General features: G+C 33.9%; 1 protein-coding gene across 1 annotated transcript; it reads left to right on the top strand.

The window, feature by feature from the left end:
- The first annotated feature begins 2046 nt into the window (after positions 1-2046).
- Positions 2047-25675, top strand: LOC132947216 (homeobox protein HMX3-like). Its single transcript, XM_061017457.1, has 3 exons — positions 2047-3022; positions 15474-15640; positions 23434-25675. Exons 1-3 carry the CDS (start codon positions 2604-2606, stop codon positions 24381-24383), a joined length of 1536 nt encoding a protein of 511 aa, XP_060873440.1. The 5' UTR covers positions 2047-2603; the 3' UTR covers positions 24384-25675.
- Positions 25676-26070: the final 395 nt, after the last annotated feature.

The raw sequence follows: 26070 nt of genomic DNA, 5'->3' as shown, positions 1-26070 counted from the left end.
TTAGAAATATATTAACTGATATCACATCTAAGCGGTATAACAATTTGAATCCAGAAAAATTTCGGAGTGAACAGCCCCACAAAAAATCATTTTCATTTTGTGAGATAGATCTCCGAAACCAGAAAGCGGATTTTTTGTTTGGGGTATTGTTAGATTCACATTGACTAGGAGAAGGGCAGTGAAGATTTTCAGAACTTTACCTTTAATAGTTAAGTCATAACAGAACCTAAAAAAAATTAAAACACATTTTATTGGGCTTTTTTTGATGTTTTTCAGCTTTGAAGTGAATTAACGATTGAAGACAAAGTTTTGAAAATCTTCACTGCACTTATCCTAGCCAATGTGAATCTAACAAGATCCCAAACAACAAAATCCGTTCTCCAGTTTCGGAAATCTACCTCGCTAAATGAAAATCTAGCAAAAAATAACTCTTTTTTTAACTGTGAAAAATTAAATAATTTTTTTTAAAAATTTTTTATTCCACATATTGTATCTACTTGATGATCCCTTTTTAATGAGTTACGACTAATTTTCTAGCTATCATAGTTTAGGAGAAAAGTTAAAAAATAGAAATTTTGGGACTGTTCACACCAACGTTTTTATGGATTTGAATCGTTATTATACCGCTTGGGTGTGAAATCGAATCTCTTTCATTAATATTTTATATTAAAACCAGCTAAATTACCCACCTACTCATCATTACTGAGTTACATTTTTATTATTTTATTATTTAACACAAATTCTTGAAGTTTTCAAAATTCTGACTTTTTCTATTTCAATTACCATAATACTTACTTGATTAAAAATCAAGAAAGTAAAAATATTAATATTAATTTAATTTATTTTGAATTTATTATAAATTTCCTAATTAACTATGAAAAAAAGTTTCATAGTTTTTTTACACTCAGCTGCTATACACAATTATCTGGTAAACAAATCTGTAAATTAATTAATTATAATTTTTTCCCCCTCGATGAAACGCACGACGATAATAATATATATTATACCTATATTATATGCAAACCAAAATATATAGGTAGTATTATAAATTACTATAAATTATAATTTATAATGTATTAAATTATTGGGACATTTTTCTCGGCCAACATGATTAATTGTTCGAAATAAACTATAAACCATACGGCCTTATAATTTGGGCTCAGTTTAAAATTTAAAATATTATATGGGTACTCGCAAACGCGAGTAATCATGTTAATCTTAGGATATCTGCTGTTAATCTATTATACATACGTTAATATGTTATCTACTCGTATTATAAGACTTTTGGGTCGATGAGAATAGGTGAACAAAAATGTACACCTATATGTATATAATATAGGGATTATACAGGAATCTGCCACAGCTGCTGTTCAGACATATTAATATTATATATATATTATAATATATAAATATATAATTTATATTACACTCTTATATTATAGTATAAGCGCTGTAGATTAACTAACTCGAAGGAGGCGGTGGCTTTGACGTTCAAGTGGAACCCGATGATCGTCGTCGCGATATATCTACGTGGTAGCAGTCGTATAATACCTATATACCATATTATTATATACCTATAAACAGTAGGAGTCGACGCCAAAGACGAGGGTTAACGACGACGACAGACGAGGGTGGACGACGACGACGACGACGACAACAGCGTCGGTGGCGGTAGCTCCGTGGTATGATATGTATATGTATATATATATATATATATTGTATACATACCGCACATAGGTATATAAACGCACGTGATGGGTGGGGCGGTTTGGCTGCGTGCGGTGGGGGATGAAATCCGTTTTTGGACCAATGGAGTGGGTGTGTCTGTTGCGCCGGGGATGGGCGGAGCGTCGTCGGCACGAGGGCGGTGGCCGCGGGGTTAAAATGTCCGCGCGCGCGGCGTAAAAACCGTGACTGGCGTCGATCGGGAGGATCGGAGAAGTGGGGAAAAAACCCGAAAAGGGAAGGAATAATAATAACGATAATAATAGTAATAGTAATAATAATAATACGGCGGCGGCCCGCTTAAGTGCTCCGACACCGCAAACCGTAGTCGTCTCATCAGTTAGTTCAACCACCCGACCGCTCAGCGACGACAATCGCGCGCGTACCGTCGTCGTACACACACGCACGCACTCAATCGCTCGGTCGATTTACGCACCGCGATCGCCGTATTCGATACCCGTCGTCGATCCGTAGTCACACGACGATAATATACGCGCCGCGAGTGTTTATATATAGATGACAATTTATTGTATACGTAATATAATATAATAGCCGAAGGATTATAATATTTTATTATCGCAGGTTATAATAATATTATAATATATTATTATAAAAGAAAAACGTCGACGACGCGTGTGCCGCGGAGTAGTATAATATTATATTGTCATAAATTAACCAGTCGTGCCGGCAACACGTGCGAATTTACGTGGTGGTATAATATACCCACAAGGCGCACAAATACGCGGGTGCAGTAGTAATCGGAGGAGCGACGATTTTTCCGTCCGTTTCCGACGTCGCGTGAAACGTTTCGGTTACCGTCACATTCCGTCATCATCGGTTCCGCCGCGGATATCCGCGACCGTCGCAGCGACCGCGGCATGTCCGAGTCCCCGCGCATCGACGTGACCGGCAACGACGACGACGACGAGCTGTGCTGCAACAACGACCGGGGACCGGCCACCGGCGCCGGTAACGGACCGATGACGGCGGCCGCCTGCAAGACGATGATGATGGCGACGGCTGCGGCGGCGGCCGCGATGACGGCGGGCAGCGGAGGCGGCGGCGGCGGCGGTGGCCGCGAATCGCCGGCCGTCAAGTCGGCCGCACCGCCGTACACGTCGTTTTCCATTTCGAGCATACTCAGCAAGGACAAACCCGGCGGCGGCGCCGGAAAACAGCACAGGAGCGTGGGCGCCGCCGTGTCGCCGGCCACCGCGGCGGCCGCGGCAGCTGCAGCGGCCACGTTCGACGTCACCGCACATCTGGCAGCCGCAGCCGACCACGCTATGTTATCAAGGTTAGTCCGCAGCAACGGCGTCTATTTGTTTCCTACAGTACTTATACGATTGAAGGGGTTGGTGGATAAAGGTGGCAATAACTGACGATTTCAAAATTCTTCATAAACGAAATTTTGTATAATTTGTAACTATAAATATTAAAATGCTATGGTATTTTTTTACATTCAATTTAATATGAAATTACTTTTGAGATGAAATAATATAGGTACATTGGTCTAGGGATACTCTAAATATGGTGTGAATATCTATAATCACTCGACATGTTTTAGGGAGTTTACGTATTCATTAAATTGCAAATTCTCAAATAACATTTCTTATAGTCTTATAACAATATATTATAATTTATAATATTTGAATCAAAACCTTTATTGCTATAATGTTTATTACACTATAAAACTTTTATTTTAACAAACTTTAAATATGTCAGCTAATCCTACTATTATCCACTGATCCCTTCAATTATTATATGATATAAATATAAATATATTAATATACCTAACATGATCAAATTATCGTTCGTTTTTGTCATACAATGTACTTATTACACTGCAATATATTTTAAAAATGCAATTATCTGGCCCAAGGGATACTTGTCCGTGCCCTCCTCCCTATTAATGGAAATGAAAAATATACGGTCCAGAATATTTTTATAATATTTACCACCTATAAAATATTATTTTTTTAAATTTAAAAGTAAAAAGTGCATATAGGTATTATCAACATTGAAAAGGTACATTTATTAGTATTAATTAAAAAACTGAATCATCTAATAAAACAATATTGTTTAAGTGTAAATGTATACACAAATAATGAATATAATATAATTGAGTATTATATATTTGTCCATGTTAAGTATTTTTTAAATACCTATATATTAAAAGAATATCAAAACAAATTCTGAAAATTCAGTAATTTTTGGATGATTTAAAACAAATTTGTTCATGTTTCCTTTCTTTTTTCTTTTCTCGGATGAATTCCTTTTTTGTTTTGGACATAAGCATTGGTGTCTATACCACTATACCGTTCATTTTGTAATACATTTATAAATACTAGAATTTAGCATTAGCTTGTATACGGAATTATAATAATATTATGTAACAGGTTTAATTAATTTTGACAAAATTATGTCAACGATAAAAATATTTGACACAATATAGCAATCATTGTTGTCGTTGTTGTCGTTGACACCCTGATCTTCCAGGAAAAATAGTTAAGTATTCTAAAAACAGGAAATCATGGGAGTTTGTAGATTCTTACTAATAATAAAATGTTAAGCTGCTAACACTATAGGACCTTTAAATACCATGTACCTCCGGGACGTGCCCCGCTTACAGCCCTAAATCTAGGTCTGAATAATATATTACAGTGGTGCCCTTTTGGGTGGCGGATGTTTGTGCACTCTTTTATACATCTGGATTTTATCTTAGTTTCTCGCGTGCAAGTATAATAGTTGCTTGAAACAAAATTGTATTCTTGTACCTACCGGATATTATAATGTTTACCTATAATACCTATGTTGTTACTTGTTGTATACAATCTTAAATTATTATAGTTTATATTCGATTAGGCATTGTTCATAAAACGAGTTATCTAAGTGGGGCCCAGTAATCTGTAAGCAGATTTTTAATAAAAATAAAAATAACGAAAATATTGTTAGCTTTTGACACGATTGATTTTTTAACATTATAATATAATATCGTTATTCGTTAATAATAGTTGTATCAAGTCAAACGTTATAATTTGTTGCATAATATACATTTTCCATGAAATATTTATAAATGTGACCCTTTAAAATGTATTGGTCTTAAATGAATGAGTTTTTACTATCTTAATTAATTGTTTATTAAGATAAGCCTCAGGGAGTCAGGCCTTGTTAACTTATGTATATATTAATATTATAAAATATATTATAATACAGTATAATAGTCGTAATAGTCGTACTGAAAGTATGATATTGGTTTTGAATATGATATAATATTATAGCCATAGCCCATAGGTAACACGTGACTAGAATATAAAATATAATCTATAATAATAATAATTACTATAGTAAATAATACCCAAAGAGCCGTAGCACTCGCAGCTTGTTGGTCTTCTCGTCTTGTTCGCGTAATTATGCCATACCTATAGGTAGTTATTGTTTTGATTCATGGCAGTAGCTGTTGTCAGCATTCAACGAGGAGGTGCTTGACGGTTAATAATTGTTTACTCCACAGGCTGCGCATTGGGTTGGGGGGTCTTCTTTAGGTCATCATAAGGTATAGCGGTGCGTGTATGTCCTGTACTTATACGCGTTAGAATGACATCTTCTAAACTGTCATGTTTTTTTTCCAACGTTCGGTTGTCCATTTTACTTTTCTAAGTTGGTTTTCGTTTTTCCACTACTCACATAACCATTTTGTAGGTACCAATTTTTATACTAATGGTTTTTATGAAGTCTTTGTATATACGCGCGATGATTTAAACGCATTTCTCTTTCGTCGTTGTATGTGCCTGTTGTTTATCTAATTATTCATTTCATTTAACATTACTGTCTCCAGCTAGTATTCTGGAAGGAATAATGATGTCGTTTTCGCAGTTTTTTATCTTTTAATTTCAGGAAGCTTTTGTTTTTTTAAATGAATTGAAATAGCACATGTGACGTATATAATGAAGAGTTGGGAAAGGTTATTACTTATTAGTTATTAGCATGTTTAATATTCTCTAGTTCTAGTGAAATTAAAAGTAAATTAAAATTAACTATGTTAAGTAGGTATGTCTATGATTGCATTCATAACGACTTACAATCGGAAGTAGGCGTAGGTACTTTTAGACCTACAAATATATATCATACTATAGATATAATATAGTATAATATTTAGGTGTATTTGTATTTTCTCTCTCACAGAAAATAACTGTATTACAAATGCACATAATATTACATTTTCTACAGCAAGAAAATATATAGCTTTACCGCGTGGATCACACAAAATGTTAATATTTTTTTTTTTTTTATTTCGGTTAATAAAGTAATTTATAATAATTACATTGCTTGAGATATTTAACGTCGTTACCGTTTTTTAATTTTGGCTTTGTATACTAATCAGTAATCTGTAGGTAGGTAGGTATTTTTAACGATGTTTAAAACCGTCAATACCTACATACAATATAAATATATAATATAATACATACAATATTATATCATGGTATTGATGAATGATGAGTAGTTATATACATAAATCACCGCTCTTAGTTTTGCTAATATAAAGTAAATTAAAAATATATAATACTATTTCGTATTTGAATTCTAGAGAATATATGCAATTCTAGAGAAAATTTGCAATATTTTACAAACCAATATTTGAGTGATTTGACTCTAAATAAATAGTTTTGACATTAAACATCTTTGTGTTTAAATTTGTTTTCATAGATTTTACATCATTCACGGTTTATTTAACTTTTTGTGACTTTTACAGAAAGGTGATCAGTGTACATTAAATATATATTATTTTATGTGTTTAATGTATAGAATATTGAGTATGAAGCTTTTTTTAACCGCTGGTATTGATGATGCAATAATAATGTAAAAAACAAAAAATAAGATAAAATTATAGCTGTTATAAAGTAGTTTTCTATGTAATTTTATCTCCGTAAATGATAAAATCATATAGGTACTATCAAATGACTGAGAATTGTGGGTTAATTAATTTCTATATTTTTACGTTTTTATATTAAATTAGATAGCATTGGAAAAAATCTTAAATTTGTATAAATGATTAACTAATAACAATAGTAATAAATAATACTAATAATAGGTACCTAAGTTAAATACCTTATTATTTTTTGTATGTCCATCGTAAAATAAATTTGATTAACAAATAAAATAAGCAATATTTACCTTACGGCTTACTTTAATTATTAAGTAGGTACCTATATATGGCTATAAGCTCCTTACGTTACAAATGTGTACTGTAATTCTTAATCTATGTATAGGAAATATTATAATATCAATAAAATATACATATTTTTATTACTAGTGTTTATAATTATCAATGTCAATTGTGTTAACATTTTTTACTGAGGGAGGAGGCAATAATTCATACAACTTTGGTTTACATACAAAAGCGCTTAAATAATGATGTCGTCATTAATACTATTATACCTACTAACATCCAAAATTCAAGAAGATATACCTCCATGGAAACTTGAACAAATTATTTTTTTAATCAAATTAATATTGTAATGTCGTTTGTTCATTCCACCGAATATAATATTTAGTTAGGTACCTACCATATATATACCTATACACTTCAACACGATAAGATCGGTTTAAGGTTTAAAATTAAAATTTTCAATTGAGTTTGGTAAAAAAAAATACAATAATAATAATAATTAATAAACAAATAAAAAGTCTATTATGTTGAAACGTCCCATTTAAGATCTATTATAATAAACGTTTATAATATTATTATGCTGTTCGGTATTATATTATTATGTTTGTATGTTTTTGTAAAATAATCGGCGCGAGTCGGCGGATTCTCCTCGCCACACACACTGCGGCGACACGCCACCCCATATGTATATGCGAATAATAATAAATAATTGTACTGGCACAACAAAAAGATTAAAAAATCTACTAAAACGTTTTCCTATTTCTTTTGTGTCAAACGTCCCAATTGTTTTAGTCAAGAATTGTTGATGTTGTTGTTTTTTTAACATTTATTATATATACCTATATCATATAGATTGGTACCTATATATATGTTATATAATATATATATGTACTGGTATATAAATTGCTCTCTTAACTCTTTTTTATTATTCACTTTTTATTATTATTATTATTTTAAAACGACCCTCTTAATTACACGAAAAACGCTGCTCGAGCACTCAATAGAACGCCCGGTCCATCACAAAAGACGATTGAAAACGGACCCCTTTTCTCTTTTCTGCACAAAAAAAAAATAATAATAATAAATAATACGAAAGAGCTATTCCGCTGCCTGTCTGCCCGATTGATATCCAGTTTCCTCCTGTATACAATCAAACACACACACACACACACACACACACACACACACACACACACATTATATTATACTTATTTAAAACATTGCCCCGCCGTCACGCCGATTTTGTTAATTACAATCGACCGGCACTGCATCAGCCACCGATTTAGATGTTTTTGTTTGTTTAAAACGGGATACACGGCGAGGGACCGTATTTTCATAATCGTATATAATAGCGATAATTGTGGAACACCCAACGCGCTGTTTTTCAGCGCAATGGCCAACGCAAACGGTGGCGTTTGATGGATGAGATGTTCTTTTGGTGTAATATATATAATTTTTATAAATAAAATGATTAAAACATTTACGACGCGTTATTTTTACACGCCAGAATGCTTCGCATATTGAATCCGACGTGTCGTTCATCGTGCTAATAAAGTAATATGTGCCGTGTGTTTTATCTCGTTATAATATTATGTTGCATAGCCGACCGTTCAAATAGCGTTTTTTTCGTAATAAAATGTCGTACGTTATAATTTTAAATATTATGAGTATTAAATTCTTATGTGGCTCTCGAGTAAGTTTCGTGCGACTCTAAGTCATTTCTATACATAAATAAATATTAAATAAATGTTATAAAATGACAAATGTGTCTAACAATGTGGCTCACTTCGAATTAGCTTCATACATAATACTATACTTGATAATTAATATAACGAAAGCATTTTGGTATCATAGTTTATTTCTATAGCTGGCAATGATGATTAGACAAGTATAAAATATCCAATAGATAATGTAATTTCTAAAGTGATCTAATAGAAAAATAATGGGATATATTATATAGCATTATTATTGTGTCATAAATAACATTAAGTAACAAAAAAATATTATGACGTTTATGAACTTTTTATAATTTAGTTAATTTGTCGTTTTCCGTTTGGAAATGAAAAATGTATAATACAGTATAACGTCGAATGTTACTATATTATGTATATTCTTTATTTCTTTGTCAACGAAAAAAATACCTTGGAAACATTCTACCTATTGTGATTGTGGTTTCAAGTTTATGTATATTAATATAGTTTTATCATTTAAAAATTTGAAATACTCGGAAAAAAATATAATACCTTCATAATCATATCTTCAGTAATCTTGTGTTTTTAAAACATTTTTATAATTAACTAGACTTAAAAAGCCTTTAGGTACGTAGCCACGTAGGTACCTATATAATATAATAATACTATTTTGATATTCAATAAAATAACGCACGCGATAATACTTTTTTCCTGACATGCTGGCGCTTTATCCGAGCAAAACATATAACAGCGTAATGATAATAGTATCATATTGTCATAATCGCCGAATAGCTACACAACGAGGCTGAACGTGGTACATAATATTTTATCATTCCGATAATATTATTATAACTACGACATAATAATATAGGTACTATAATACGTGTGCGCTGCGAATTAACTTCTCGCGACCGCCAGACGGACCGCGGCGTGCAGGTTATGTATATTATACTTTATAGTAATAATTGTTTTCCAAGTATCTATGCATTATTTACGCGTGAGGGATGCGGGATGAGCAAAAACTATGCAATACCGTTATATTATAGTTATAGCATAATAATATAATATAATAATCACAATTCTGGCGAATTCTATTATTACCATGATAATAATATTATACCTTCGGCGGGAAAAATTCGCACGAATGTGTGGGAGAGACACGGTGAGAGAGTGCGGTAGACATACTAGGACGAATACGATATAATAATAATACATAAAATAAAATATTATTATGACGGGCTATACGCGCGTGGTTCAGCGGGCTGGCGGTCGGGCGGGCGGCGCGCAATCATAACTATCAATTACGGCTAATGCATTTGTCAGTAAAGCCGGACGCGCCCGATATAATTGGCAAACGGCGGCGGCGGCGGCGGCGGCGGCAGCCATTTGTGACGGCGATAAATTCCACCGTGCTTTGGGCGGCGGCGGCGGCACGGGATAGCGGATGTAACGGGAGGGGAGTTAACGGGAACGAGGGGGGGTGCATGCTGCAGGCGTGTTCGCCAGGAATTCGTCGATAACCCTCCGGGACATCCCTACCGTTCATCGGCGTGTGTTTGTCTGTATATATATACATACCGACCGACGGACCGACGGACAAACCCATTCGATTCGTCCCTATTTCAACCCCCATCCCCTGCAGTCCCCCCCCCGGATGAGCTACTCCCCGTGTTATAAATATATATATATTATGTACGAACGCTAACACACACTGCACCGCTCTATAGGTGGGTATATAATATATGTTATAATATGCCCGAGGATCGCCTTTTATCTGCATTTTATCTGCATATTGTTATAATACTATTTTACGTGTATATGACGTGTAATACTACGATGTACTATTATACATTATATATCATACATATGTGTATGTTATTATTATTATTCCTTTGAAGTCCAATCAAATTATTTCAAGCGACTTGTATATTGTATAATGTAGTATATATAGCTGTATACAGGTTATCGAAATAAACCTATGATAATCATTATATTATCTATGCCCGTTAAATCACATTGTATAATAATATAGGCATTTAATTATTATTCGCTTGATCAACACTCTTTAGTGTTCGGCGTACTATTGCGTCGATGATGTCATATCGTTTTCCACGTCCGTTCTGGGTAAGGATCGATTGAGCGTGTATACTACCGTGTAGGTAACCAACGCAGGATAATGCGTGTATAAATTGTATATATTATAGACGATAAAGGCTTACATATACGTAGATAGTATTGATGTAAGGATGAGTGTAAAAAATGGTAGCAGAGCTCAGTGATTGAAACGGCGGCCAATCGAGGTGAATTATCAATCTATAACCTGCAGTCTGCACTGCAATATTATGATCGTTATCATATATAATATATTATGCCACGATGGCTCACCAAAACATCATCATATTATTATAATCCAAAACATGTATATATTTTGATGTCCTACATCCGTCATTCCTCTATTATCTATGATTATTCGAACCAATTTTTCTAGAACTCTAGACCAATATTTGATATAATTATAGGCTAGAGAAAAAGGAATAATTAATATCTAATAACTAATTAGGTATTAATTATTATGGTTACAGATCAACAATATTGTTCTATAGATATTTAATATTAATGGCAATATAGTTGGTTAAACAGCTTATAGTTTTTAAATATGATTTTTTCTTACTAGTCCGAGTAATCCGAAACGTACCTTGCCACAATTCTGACTGTGTTGTGATTGGTGGTGGTGCTCGAGAGTGAGTAGAGATTCATATGTCCATAGTATTATGTTGATACCTATTACTTATATTATTAATTATTATATCATAGGTATTTTACGTAAAATATATATTATATAAGATAATATTGTATACGACGGACCGAAAGATTGTATTTGTTATTGTTTTATAATATTTTATTTTTTTTTCAATTTTGGTATTCCAATACGTATTCATTTTTAGCAAATCGATACCCATAATTCAGAATATACTGCAGTAGTATAAGGGATTAAAATATTATTTTACGCACATTTAAAAAATATGTATTTCTATATACATTAGGTATACATATTATATTAAAAGTTAAAACGTGTGTAACCGTAATATAACTTTAAATTTTAACACACACGCGTAAATACGTACTTTAGAATTTAAATGTATACAATACACACACGCATGCACTTAACGTTTTATAGTGTATCAGTGGTAATAAATACATTTTACATCCCGGCCAGTACTCATCCATTAATAATAAAAACCATCGTATATGCCGGTAAGCCTGCAACCTCAATGATTACGCATTTTATTATTTAAAAGTAAATACCTATAGGTATAATTTTTTTTACTGTTTTAAAAATGTTTCGAATTTTTAACGAAACATTCATTTTTTTGATATTGTTTAAAAGAATTAGTTTATTGCTTTAACTGCTGCAGATATACTTAATTATTTGTTATTTAAAATAATTATATCTGAATTTCTAAAAATGTTATCATAATACATTGTATAAGTTTCAAAACTATAATATTATTACAATATAGTTTTGACAAAAATTTCATTTTTACATAGGTAGCTAGTATTAATTGCTAATTTAAATGCTGCAGGATAAGTAATCCCTATTTACCCAACGATTGAACAATTAAACTTTAGCTATATCGTTACGATTAATTTTTTTTATGTAATATTATTAATTTGTCCAATAGATTTAAAATGAAAAATAAAACGCGTAGAAAGCGAGTTAATTATATAAAGTTTAGATAACCTATATCTCTATATGTGCACAAATAACGTTATGCTCGTTAATTTAACCAAGCGAAACGTACATGTGTTTAATACAACTGATCTATATAGTAATATAATATACAAAACGTTACCCGAGATTATATTATACAACCTAAATATATATAATAGTCGAATACTTATAATATACCTCGTACAGTTGTACAACAATTTACTATTAATTCATCGGATTTTAGCCATGAAAAAATTTCACAGAGTTCTGAAAATCATCTTAAACAATATCATACCTATATAGGTTTTCCCAGAGAACCCGATTTCTGGATCTCTAACAGTTCAACAATATAACAATATATATTGAGGTTTTCCGAGCCGGCGGCAGTGCAATAAATTATCGTCGTGACTCGGGGAACTCATCGCTCCATGATTTTCCCGGGAAAAACAAAACGGCTTCGAACGAAACCTGCGGCAGTCGCGGCGATCGCACAATATTATCATAAATGGATATTTTTTTTTTGTTTTTCGTTTCGCCCGGCGAATTTCCCGGCATTTCGATTTCCCCCCGACGAATCCACGCCGCTGCTGCGGCAGAGTCATAATAATAAAGTAGCGGGTAATAAAAATATAACGAGCGACGCCGCCGCCGCCGCCGCCGTTGGGATATCGTCGTCATCTCTGGCGGTGAAAATGGCGAGGCGAAAACGGTCGGAGGAGGGTGTGTCCCGGAGAAGGGTTTGGCGGGGCCAAAGCGCGTTATACGCGTTCGCACACACACACATAGATAAAATGATTATACACGTATATATACATTTACACGAGCGAAGACGGTTTAAATGCTTTTAACGGTGCGCTGTTTACGGCACACACCGCCGCCCCCTCGGACGCGACGAGGAAAGTTTGTTACGCCCGCGCCAGCGCCATTATCGGACGATTAAATATTAATTTTAAACTAAACTTTACCCAAGTCAAAACTGTTTAGCTTAAAGTTTCGACAAACACGCGCGCACACACGGCCAACTGTATATATAATATTATTATGGCGCAGCGGTGGTGGTTCGTGTATAATGTTCTTCCGGGTACGCGCGCGATGATGATGATAATAATAATAATAATAATAACATTATTATTATTATTATACTCCTATACTGCACTCGCGGTGTGCAGAATGACGAGCAGCGCCAGGAGTGGCTCTTGCAGGATTCGGGACCGAGCAGGAGAGGACGTAGTCGTTTATATATAATATACGTAATGTTATGTATACAACCTACACGTATAGACAACGACAGTCATAATATAATAACATAATATTATTATTTATAATAATATATTACGACGTACGTATATGCGCATGATGCCAATATATAATTGAATAATAGCTGGTATAATGCACGTATGGTTCACGTCGTAATAATGCTCACAAACTTCAACGAAATTCAATATTATGTTTATTATAGAAACAACATAATAATATGCACATATCACTCCGTCACTGATACCTCTAATCAGATAACTGATTTTTTAGTTTTTTTAAAATAACGATTCAACGTACGATCAATATAAATTGTTATTAACTGAATATATTACTTTTACAATATTATATACTTATTGACTATTGTTATATTTTCTATGTTAAATTTATTTTATCTTAGCTGCACTGCTAAAAAATCGATTGCGTTAAATTCACTCGCGCACTGTTTATAAAATATCCACGTAAAATAAAACGCGTATGCCTGCAATGTATTTTTTGTAAAAATTATGGTTTATTTTTTTTCCTACATAAATACTCATAATTGTGTGGCATCGTATCGTATAATACTATAATATATTATACGTCTTACCACGTATACCGAATGATAAAATATACAGAGGTTTATAATATATAATACGTTGTGTTCGTCTCTCTTTGTTTACTTTATAATAAATATACCTACTTTCTACAGTTTATTATACATGTATGCGTACGACTCATTGAAACTCAAGTATATTTCTAAGTACGTGAAACGCACTATTGGATGTGTACCTTTTGTTCAAAGTCACATAAATAGTAAATTCGCATACACAGTCTGAATAACAAGATGAATCTCTCCTCCGTCATAGTATTATTATTATTGACTGCAAAACCCCAACAAGAAATATCGCATGTCTGTTCGTCGAAAAGCCGTAGTAGTCTGTATAAATTAAACAATTGTGACGATGAGTTAAGTGTTTAATATAAATATTAAATGCGTCCCCGCGAGCCTGAAAGCGAATAATCATTAGGAACTCATTGTATTCTTTCCGAGTATAGCAGCTTAAAACGGAAGCATTGTAAAAAGCCGTACAAACAAACCACATATATTTTTTAAACGCGTTTATATAAGTACGAGTTGTTTTTTTCTCGATTTCACGTTTTGTATTCTTTAGGGAGAATAATAATATTGTTAAATTACACATTGGTGTTGTGTAAGTTTTTACATTTATAGGTTCTTTCCCCAATTCCGTATCTACGTCGTTTTTATAAATTATAAATGCAGAAGATGGCTATTATAATAATATTAATTATACCGTAGTGCATTCAGTACATAGAACCATTTCATCGCACTACAAATTATATTTACATATTATATTTAAAATTTATAATTTTATTTGAAAAAAAAAATACCTATCACTAAATTATAGGTATAGATTTTTATCATCATTCGTTTTAGTTTTTGGGAATAAGTAAATAGGAGAAATTTGTTTCCTTGTGTCTGAATTTAAAATTTAGATTTTCGTTGTAGATAATTTTGCACGATTTGGAGATTGTATTCCATTTGTGCATTTTTTAATATTTTAAATAACTTAAACAATAAACTAAAGTGTATTTTAAAACAATAATATACAATAGAGATTATTAGGTACTTATACTTAACAAACCAATAAATATCTGATAACCTAAGTTCTGATAATATTATTATCAATTACCATAATAATATATTATACATTTATAATAACATATTTTAAAGTTTTTTAGCTCCGATCCCTAATTATATAATATTGTTATAGTATCACTTGATCGCAAATCGCTATTATAGTACCTTATTATAAATTAAAATATTTGTGGTTTGCATAATATAATATATTATTATTACATTTTGTTTCCACGATGTCGTTGTACTCTCGTGTAATAGCCAATTGTTTTTCTATTGCAGACTGGGCTTGATGAGCCACTTCGGAGCACTGGCCGCAGCGGCTTCGGGCCGGAGTCCATTCATGCTGTACCCGGGCGTAGGGATCGCTGGAACCACGGCCAACGCGTTGGACAAACACTGGTACTCCGCGTGGTCGCAACCTTTGTCGGCCGCCATCAGTCCTACCGGTAAGTCACGCGACCTTTACGAAAAACCTAATAGTATCCACTTTACCTATATTCACATCGTTAATATAGCGTCCATTCATACCGACCGTCCTTAAATTGCAGCCAAAATGTTTATTTAAATTTATAATTCTGTCAATTTCACATCAGCTCTTTCCACACTAATAATGATCACTGCACGCGTGCACTTAGATATTTGCCTACAATGAACTCCATATTCATAAATAAATGTGCCCATAATTTTGATTTTTATAAATTTGATCAATAATTTTTTTTCCTTTAAATTATAATCGTTTTTCCATAAAACATTCCATTTCCATACGTGTTACTTTTTACTTATTGGGGTATGTATATATCAAATGTAAATAACATTAATGCGATTTAGTTAGGTTATTAGCTATGTATTTTGATCAAACCCGCAGAGCTGCGCATAATACGTTTTACTTCACTTTAACCTAGTAAAAACGTCGTAAGACAGCCGAACAAACAAATAATAAATGTCACTATTTAAAAATGTACTTTGGCAGGGCAGTCATTATACTTTGGCGCAAACACTGACGCCATTTTAGGGTAGTTGCACTCGCTTTTCACTCCGTACAATCACTGTTTAAAGATTCTTGAATTTTTACATTTTAAAGATAAAAGTAGGCATTTTAAAAAGTGATACGATAGATATCATGTAAGCTGCATAAGTGCATAACGAATTCAAATTTGCTTAAACTTTCTTATCGCATTATCATCAGCATGAAGGACGGTAGGACAGAATATAGTCAAAGTAATTTTCATAAAAAAAAAAGCGACATCGATTTCTATATTATATAGACTATCCATCACAAAGCTGCATAGATCTGTCGTCGATTGTTAGGCAATAAATCTCTACATGATTTATCAATGGATAAAGTTTATAAGGGTTCTAATTGGGTATACCTATATACAATTATAATATTAAGAATAATTTAAAATTCATACATTTCAATAAATATTTAATATTATATACATATACCCACATTAATTGGACTTTAATGGGTCAGAACAGTAATATGGGTAATATAATATTAATTAAAAATATATTTTATTATTGATAATAACAAATAGCGCTACACAGAATATTAATGATTGACAACGATTTAATTTTTTAATCGTGAAGTAATAGACCATTATTTCATTAACTATTATTTTTTTCGTAGTCAAATTGTATTTCCTTGTCTGATATTATTGACAGGCATAATTATTGAAATGTATCAATGTTTTAATCGTATATAGATGACGTAATCCATTCACAATCATATATTATGCATTAATCATGGTTGATAATAGTAATTCGTGCTCAACATTGTATGGCTATATTATCAGGGTTCTAAAGCACTTGATTAAAAGTATTCAAATACTTTTTTAAGTTCTAAAATAAGTATCCCGTATCTGTACTCGAATACTTTCACAAAGCGTCTTTTACAAAACTGTAAGCTCTCGTATATTATAATATTATTAATTAATTATGCCATGTCGTCGTTGTACTTGCCGTGCGTAACACGACATTGTAAAAACGTGGTTGAAATCCGATAGGTATTACGATGGGTATGTAGAAAGGTATTACCTATATTTGTATCGCGGCGATTCCGTCGGAGCGTCATTTATACGGATACGCGATCTACGAGCGCGTTCGGAGTAATAGCAGGACGCGATTATTTGGGTCGATTCGGGCACGCGACGTATTATAGAGGTGCTATATGTATACGGTGGCAACACATTTAAGTGCTCTCTCTCGTACATGGCACACGAACACACAGGCACGCACGATACATAATAATATTATATAATATAATATACTTCCATAACCCAACCCGAGCAGCGTTTTGTTCAAACTGTATGTAGGTACTATATATGGGCATTATTGTACGCGCACGCGGTGGACATTTTTTTCGATCGTCTACCGCGATGGGGGGTGGGCGGGTTGTCCTCATTGTAAAAATATTGTGGTGAGAGTTGCTGCTATATAATATAATAATAATATTATGTTGTAATACGCTCGTCCGTCCGGCGGAATTTTTTCGTTTCGCCCGCATATTATCATATACCGGAGCGATTCTATATACCGATTACCCGGTTAATTCCGTGTTCGTATACACACACACACACTCGACTACCCGAATGTCCACGGTTTAATCGGCACGCACCGCCACCGCATGCAATCGCGGTATCCTACCCTCAATATCCATCCCGTCGTGATATATATATTAGTATCTATATGTATTATGTTATACGTCGTATATTTGTATGACGGCGCATAAATCGCACAGTGACGAAAGGCTTCGCTTTGCACGTGAATACCTTCAAAGGTTTCGTTTTAAACTGCCACCGCCGCCTCGACGGGTGTACGGCTTCACGTTTTAGATCGGTCCCGGCGCGCCGACGGCAACTTACTCTGCTCGCACACGCAAGCGACAAAGCTATACAAAATATATTGCAAAATACTCGTCTACTTAATAATATCTGAATATCATCGCATACAGGGTGTCCCGCCCATAACGTATTAACGAACACGATTGCATGTGCACGATATATTATGATAATTGATAGCAGAAGATAGCGAGGACCCGACGCCGCGGTAGCCACGACCTCCTCCTATTATACTGTTATAATAATATGGCCGTCGGGATTAAATTATTATATTATCGAGCACACCCTGTATATACATATACGTACATAATAATATATACACGTCATATTGTACATATTATATTATATTGTTGTGCGTATTATATTCTATTGTTTCGACATGACGTGACACAATACTGGGCTGTAGTATTTTAACCCCTCGTCGTATCCACGCACACACGACACACACACACACACACACACACACACACACACACACACACACATACACACTCACACTCACACACACATCGTATTAATATAACCGTTTCATTAGCCTAATCGACTTGTATCTGTGACACTCGATATTTAAACGTCCGTAATCGGCCGTATGCGTTCGTCCCGTTCGCATTACGCAATTATAATATACGCGCCGCATTTATTATTACAATACATACAAAATAATAATATATATGTCGCATATCATTATAATAATATGATGAACATAAATCGCGCAATAATTGACGCGGAAGTGCGTATCCGGTTCGAGGAAAACGGTCATCGTAGAGATGACCTACTACAACCGATGATATTATGTCATATGAAACGGACATGGATATTATATTGTTTTACGTACTGGTTAGGTTATGTTATACGCGTATTATATTATTACATGCATTATAACATATAAACAAAGGTATAACCTATATATATAATAATATATACATTTTTGGCACTATCGTTGTGTAATACATTTTATTATTAAAAAATATATTTTGGTGCTCGAGTTGGATATCAGTTTTAATTGTCATATTGTATGTAATTAAAGTATAGTGGTAAATATTAGCCAAGTACATCGAATGGTATATATTATATTCAGAAAGATCAATAAATATTTGGACAAAATGTGGCATATACTTTTGGTTACAATATAATATGCTATTTACAACAATTTTCGACGAATACAATCCGACTTGTACCTATATTATAAGGTAAATTTTTTTTTTGAATGTCTGTATACGTTGTTTGAAATAATTACTATAATTGTATAGCAAAACCGAAAGATGTTTAGTACCTATACGGATATGTCAATAACAACTAAGGAGAACAATTTTCACTTATCACAAGTCCATGAAAATAAAAAAGTTGTAAATATTTTAAATATATTATTCATTTTATATCTACCTACTAAAGCCTAAAGGTATTAATAATCAATTAACTTATTGATACTATATTTTTTAATTAAATAATTTCAGACAACAAACAAGAAAAACTAAATACAAGTTATAAATTATATGTTTTAAGATATTGTACGATTTAAAACGGCTTTGTTGGAGCCGAGACAATTAATTTATATTGTCACTGGTAGACCAGTATTAAATAAAGTAATTTAGATAAAGATAATTAAGATAAATTTAGAGCAATTTCATCGCACTATAAATTATAATATAAACTCTTGTCTCTTAGACTTTTAGTAACGTCATAGCTAAAAACTAAAAGACAATACACTTACCTTTCAGCGCATTACACTATTTCTATTAATTATATTGCTGAGAAACTCATTCTACGTAACTATAATTAACGTTCGACAATAAATAAAATTGTACACCGAAGTACGGGTTATTTTATATTATCTACTTTGGCCCCAAGAAGCTCTCTTTAAAATTTGTTTTTTGTCAATATATTGTTGATAGTCAGCCATCGGTGTTTACAATTTTATCGTCTGTCAACATTCATTTTCGAACCTTTTTTCCAACGCTCTTTTAGATGGCCTTTTTAAAAAGTATATGTAAGGGGTAAAATTAAAGTCGTTGGAAATTGCACGATATCAATTATACGCACAATAATATGTCATTGTTAACTTACTAATTAGCAGTGTTGGGGTAAATTACTTTTGCAAAGTAATAAAATTACGTTACTCGTTATATTAAATATTTTATTTAAATTACATTCGCGTTTCCCGATATTATTTTTATCACGTTACGTTACTTTTGTATTCAAAAAGTAGACTGTTACAAATAAAGTTACTTTTTAAAAATAAATTACAGGGTAGGTATACTTTTAATTACAATATAAATTGTATTAGTATTAATTCGTGGGGTCTTTAATAGGTAATATTATTGATTATTATATAAAACTTTCGGAATTATAAATAAATTGTATTGTTTTTTAATTGTTCTCGAATATCCTAGCCCCTAGTTGCTGTCATAATTATTATGCTCTACATTCATAACTTATTTTAATAACATGAAAAAATAACACGTTAACAGGTGTAGTAATTAATTTTAAAAAGTAATTTTGTTATAATTGCGTTAATTTAAATAAAATATAATGAAACTACTACAGCGTTGCTGCAAAAGTAATTTCGTTACAGTAATTTGAAATTTGCGTTACGTTACTCCCCACCACTGCTAATTAGAGGTTACCTACTCACATCCTCGCCAAATTGTAATATTATACTTTATGTGGTCCCTATAAGTGGTGACTATATTAATAAGGTTAGGTATCGCTTTATTCTGTTACTTTTCACGTCTTAAATTCACTCACTAATCATTATGAAAATGTTGGACACTCTCCATCGTTGCATGTCACAAATTGACTTGGATTAGACCACTTTTTTTCTTATTTACAGAAAATAATAATACATTTTATTATATCCAATGTTTGAACGTTACCTACCTAGTCCTTATACTTAAAAGTTATTACTTGTCACAACTTATAATTGTATTAGCCATCAAGTATATACTTGCTTGTTACTAAATGGAAACGTCGTAATGTCGTATTTCGTATGGCACTGGTATAGTGGTATATAATTGTTGTCATATTTAATGTTAAGTGGTTTCCCTGTTTTTTTTTAAATTTGTTTTATATTGCTGTTGTTCGTATTGTTGTTGATTACTGTTGAGGATTACACATATTATATACTTTAGTTTTCGACCTGCTTATACTTAGTAATAATACGATGTATGTATTAAGTACAATATACATATGTTGCACTAAAGTAATTTTAAGTTGCCTTAACCCGAAGTTCTTGAATCGCGCGTTAACAACGCCAGTATATAGGACCTAGGTACCCATACGTAATATACGTGTCTACGAAACCTTTCTTTATAAACCATTAAATGGAGAAACCGTCCAAGTGATTTGGAAATCATGGTTTAAAGTCGATGCAAACATGTACAATATTCTTTCACGCGTACACATACCTAGGTAAGTAGGTACATGATACATGAAACATGCACGACACCGGATACATCATCCATACATTATACATAGTATAATATGTGATTTTGATTGAATTGTTACGATATTGCAATATAATATATATATGTGTGTGTCAATATGTATACTTTTTTATAGCTTAAAATATCTTCACATATTATATCCATGAAGTGTTGTGGGTTAAATGTTTGACAGAATTTGTTTTCGCGCAAGGAAATAATAAAAATATATAGTTTTACGGCTGCTTGTTATGATAATACGTATAGAAAACCGATGGAGAAACTATAACAATAGCTATTATTCAAGAGAAAAATATTTTATTTACTAAATATTTTTATTGGCAACAAACGTGCGAGTTGGTTATTATGTATAATGCAATTATTATTAAACGTTTAAAACCGGGCCCAAATGGTTATAATAAAACACTGTATTATATTGCTATCGCGTATCATAATATAAGCGTGTCAGGGCAATAGTGACTATCAAATTATCACAAAAGCTACTCTCATACGCTGTTATGCATGCGATACTGTTATAGAGTGCCCATTACGATATGAGAGACATAGGGTCCAGCTAGGATATCATTCATTACACTCTAAGTCGAATCGAAGCAATCAGTTTTTCTATTAACACCGTAACATTTTATAATATTTTTATATTATTTTTTACAATATTTGTTTCTCGCAGAACCGTAACATTTCTATTTGTACAATAATATGTAATAGATAAATTTAAAATTCTTACGGGTCAATCGTCGTGATGAAATTCATTTCGGGAAAAAACGGTCGGTATAGCAGACAAAGCAACAACATAATAATCTTATACATTATATTTGGCCGTAGGTGGATATTATGGGAAAGGATACGGGGGCTTAGACCCCCTTAAAATAATATTTCTAAGATTTCTTAATAATTATTTCTACGAGTATTTTAATTTAAGACAAAATATATTCAAACAAAATCAATTTCGATTACCTACACTTACTGATTAGAATCATATTTGGATCTTACTAATAAAACCATGTAGACTGGTAGAGTGTCAGAGCCAATCAGACTGGCATGAAGCTATAATTCATTCTCTATACTAATAAAATGTTTATAATTTCACAAAAAAAAAAATAATATTATTTTTAATTAATAGCGACATTAATAAATAACTATGACTTAATAATAAATAATTATTATAGGTAGGTACATTAAATATTATTACATAAAATATGTTTTTTTATGATTGTAATAATTTAATATTTATAACCATACAGTGTTTCTTATAAAAATGTTAGTGTTCGGAAATGTGTTGGAGATACATTGCGGGGGCGACATAACAGTACGCTTTAAGATATTTAAACCCCCACCCCCCCCCCCTAGTATTTTCTATATAGGATCTCCGTCTATGCAGTTGGCTCATGCTTAGCTTTCAGAGAGCTTATATATTTTATTCCGACGAAGACAGCTCTTTATAAACTGTATAAAAACACCAACCGTACCTATATAAAGTACACGGACACGCTAACTGCTACATACTGCGAATCTAACGTAGCCTGCGGGGAATCTCAAAGCTGATTTTAAGTGCAAGTGGTCTGACGAACGAGAGGAAATAAAACGATTTGCGCACGACGTGATATATAATATTATTATCATCGTATTAGATACCCGTAGTACCTATGCATAAATATAACAATATTATGTTTGCCAGATCTGATAAGATGGGCATAATATTGTGAGTGGGATAAATGGGTTGATGGGTTGGGTGGGTGGATACAACATTGGGATTTATAGACATTTGCATTTTCCACGAATTCAAATAAAAGTTCAAAGTGTACAATATTTATAGGATAAGCGGGAATTTGAAATTGTATTACTCCATGATCCAGATCACCCACTTAAGCACACGCGATTATCTCTTTATAACATTATGATATATATTGCTTAATATTTCTCGTGCTAATAACGAACGAAACTCTTTTTCTGTGTTCTCAGGCGGTTCGAGCTCGGCAAACGAAGAGAACAGCCGACCCAGCACGCCACACAGCGTGGGCGTCAATACGGGCGGCACGTCGTCGCTGGCCGGCCACAGTCCGGATGGATGGTCGACCGGCGAGGACGGCGGTGGTGGCCGCGGCCCCGGGTCGCCGAACCACCAGCGACGGTTCATGGGCAACTGCGGAGGCGGCGGCCGTTACATGGATCAGTCGGTGAACGCGGCCGTGTCCATGGACGACGACGACGACATGGCAGACGACGGTCCTGACGACGATGACGCCGGTAAAAAGGACCACGGAGGGTGCGGGGGTGGTGGCGGTAACGGCGGTGGAAGCGGTGGGGCGGGTGGAAAGCGTAAGAAAAAGACCCGTACGGTGTTCTCCCGGAGCCAAGTGTTCCAGCTCGAGTCCACGTTCGACATCAAGCGGTACCTGTCCAGCTCGGAAAGGGCCGGGCTTGCCGCGTCCCTGCACCTGACCGAGACCCAGGTGAAGATATGGTTCCAGAACAGGAGGAACAAGTGGAAGCGTCAGGTGGCGGCCGAGATCGAGGCGGCCAACATGGCCCACGCGGCCCAGCGGCTGGTGCGCGTGCCCATCCTGTACCACGAGTCCAGCCAGCAGTCTGCGGCCGGCCACCACCACCATCACCACCATCACGGCGGCATAGCCACCTCGGTGGCCACCGTGGGCGGTGGTGGCGGTGGTGGAGGTGGCGGTAGCGGTGGTGGCAGCGGTGCACCGACGCCGCCACACACGTCCGCGTCCACGCAGGCGTCCGCGTACCAGCCTCAGCAGCAGCCACCGCCGCCGCCGCCGCCGTCGCTGTTCTATCACCATCAGCCGCCGCCGCAGCACCACCACGCCGTCAGCACGTCCACCATCACGCACACCATGTCGACCAGCCCCAACGCCGTGTCCAGGGCGCCACTCACCGGACTCGTCTAATAATGTTATCATCTATTGCGTTATCGCTGCAGTACGCGTGATTCGCCGCTGTCTTCGTATTATATTATTACCTATATTATTATGCATCTCACTCTCGCTCTCAGCCACGTGTTCACCACCCACATTATACATTGCGGGTTCGGTGCAGGGTGCGGGTGGGTGCCTCGGAAGTCGCCCCACCAACCATTTGTATTTTTTTTTTTACCGACACGCGATGACAACACTGTTTAAAATAATACCTGTTATTATGACCAAACGCGAGTGTCTGCGAGTAAAATAATCTCGAACGCGTCGCCCAAATATCAGCTGATTTGGGCGAATCGTCGACGTTCTAATGAGAAAAAAAATTGTTGAGAATCACCACCCGCTGTGTATATCTTTATTTATTATATAATATTATGATGCCTCGTCCCCACGTTTTTCGTACATTTCTAATCATTTCTATACGCGTGAATCATCGCTAATACTGTAGAAAGTGCCGGTCAAGTACACCTACATAGTATTATAATTATTATTGTGTTTATCGATTTTGATTTCATCGAGATTTTAATAATTCAATAATTTAAATACCCACATTGTGTTTCGCTGCGCAGAAAGGAGATGAATCCGATCGTCCAAAAATAGAGTTCGGAAATGACGGATTACAACGGAATCCAGACGCGTCTACGACGAGTTTTTTGTCTCTCCTAAAAAAAAACTACGAAAATACGACTTAATATCTCCGCCGGTCTTTCTGCACAGTTTCGAGCGATTCACTTTGCGTTCGGATCAATTACTATATTAATACGATTTTCGTTCATATTAATAATTCATGACATTATCGTATTGTGTTGTATAGAAGAGTCGACTGCTGTCGTACTCGTAGGACCGCCTCGATATGATATTATGTTATGATGTAATCATTCGTCACGACGCAATAATAATTGTTAATCGTTAATAATATTATCATCGTTATCGTCACGATATTAATTTTAGTCGTTTGAAAAAAAGTTGGTTTTTATTTTTTATTTAATAATAATTAACTATTGTAAATAATATAACGGGTGTGTACAATTAATATTATTATTATTATTATTATTATTATTATACTAATTAATATATTATTGTAATATTTTACGTGAAGCCGCCGAAATCCGAAACGGGATACCCGCAGCGCAGTTATCCGTGCGGACACCGTCGTGTACATAAAAAAATTATAACGGATTTTAGGATAGTGACACTCATCTAATTTATTTTATATAGACTAAGATACAGCGTGTAGATATTATTATTATTATTATTATTATTATTATTATTATTATATAAGAAAAAAACACAATTATTGTTGTATTGTGCAACACACTGTATAATAATATATTATGCGATCCGGAATTCGGGCCTCGTGTTTTGCTATATATATATATAATCATGTGTATAATGTATATTATGAATTTTATTACTGTACCATAATAATTAGCGTTTTATTTTTCCAGTTACCAAATATTATAAGAATAATATTATGTACCTACCTAATATATTATAATTATTATTGCATAGTTCATCTGTTATTGTTTTTATTTTATCGGATTTTTTACTGTTAATTTTTTTTCAACTATATCTATTATTTTGAATTAAAACACGGCCGAATTCCGATTGAAAATGTGTCATTTTGCTCTATATATTATAATAATATATTATATTCTATAAT

Source organism: Metopolophium dirhodum, chromosome 6, assembly GCF_019925205.1.
Source record: "Metopolophium dirhodum isolate CAU chromosome 6, ASM1992520v1, whole genome shotgun sequence".
In the NCBI taxonomy this organism is placed as follows: Eukaryota; Metazoa; Arthropoda; class Insecta; order Hemiptera; family Aphididae; genus Metopolophium; species Metopolophium dirhodum.
Note: the sequence above shows the minus strand (reverse complement) of the source record. Positions and strands in the feature narration are given on the sequence as shown.

What these genes read in the sequence shown, in the direction of transcription:
- LOC132947216 (XM_061017457.1), top strand. Translation starts at nt 2,604, where the DNA reads ATGTCCGAGTCCCCGCGCATCGACGTGACCGGCAACGACGACGACGAC. An exon ending in GACCACGCTATGTTATCAAG is followed by an intron (nt 3,023 to 15,473) that starts GTTAGTCCGCAG and finishes TTTCTATTGCAG; the next exon opens with ACTGGGCTTGATGAGCCACT. An exon ending in GGCCGCCATCAGTCCTACCG is followed by an intron (nt 15,641 to 23,433) that starts GTAAGTCACGCG and finishes CTGTGTTCTCAG; the next exon opens with GCGGTTCGAGCTCGGCAAAC.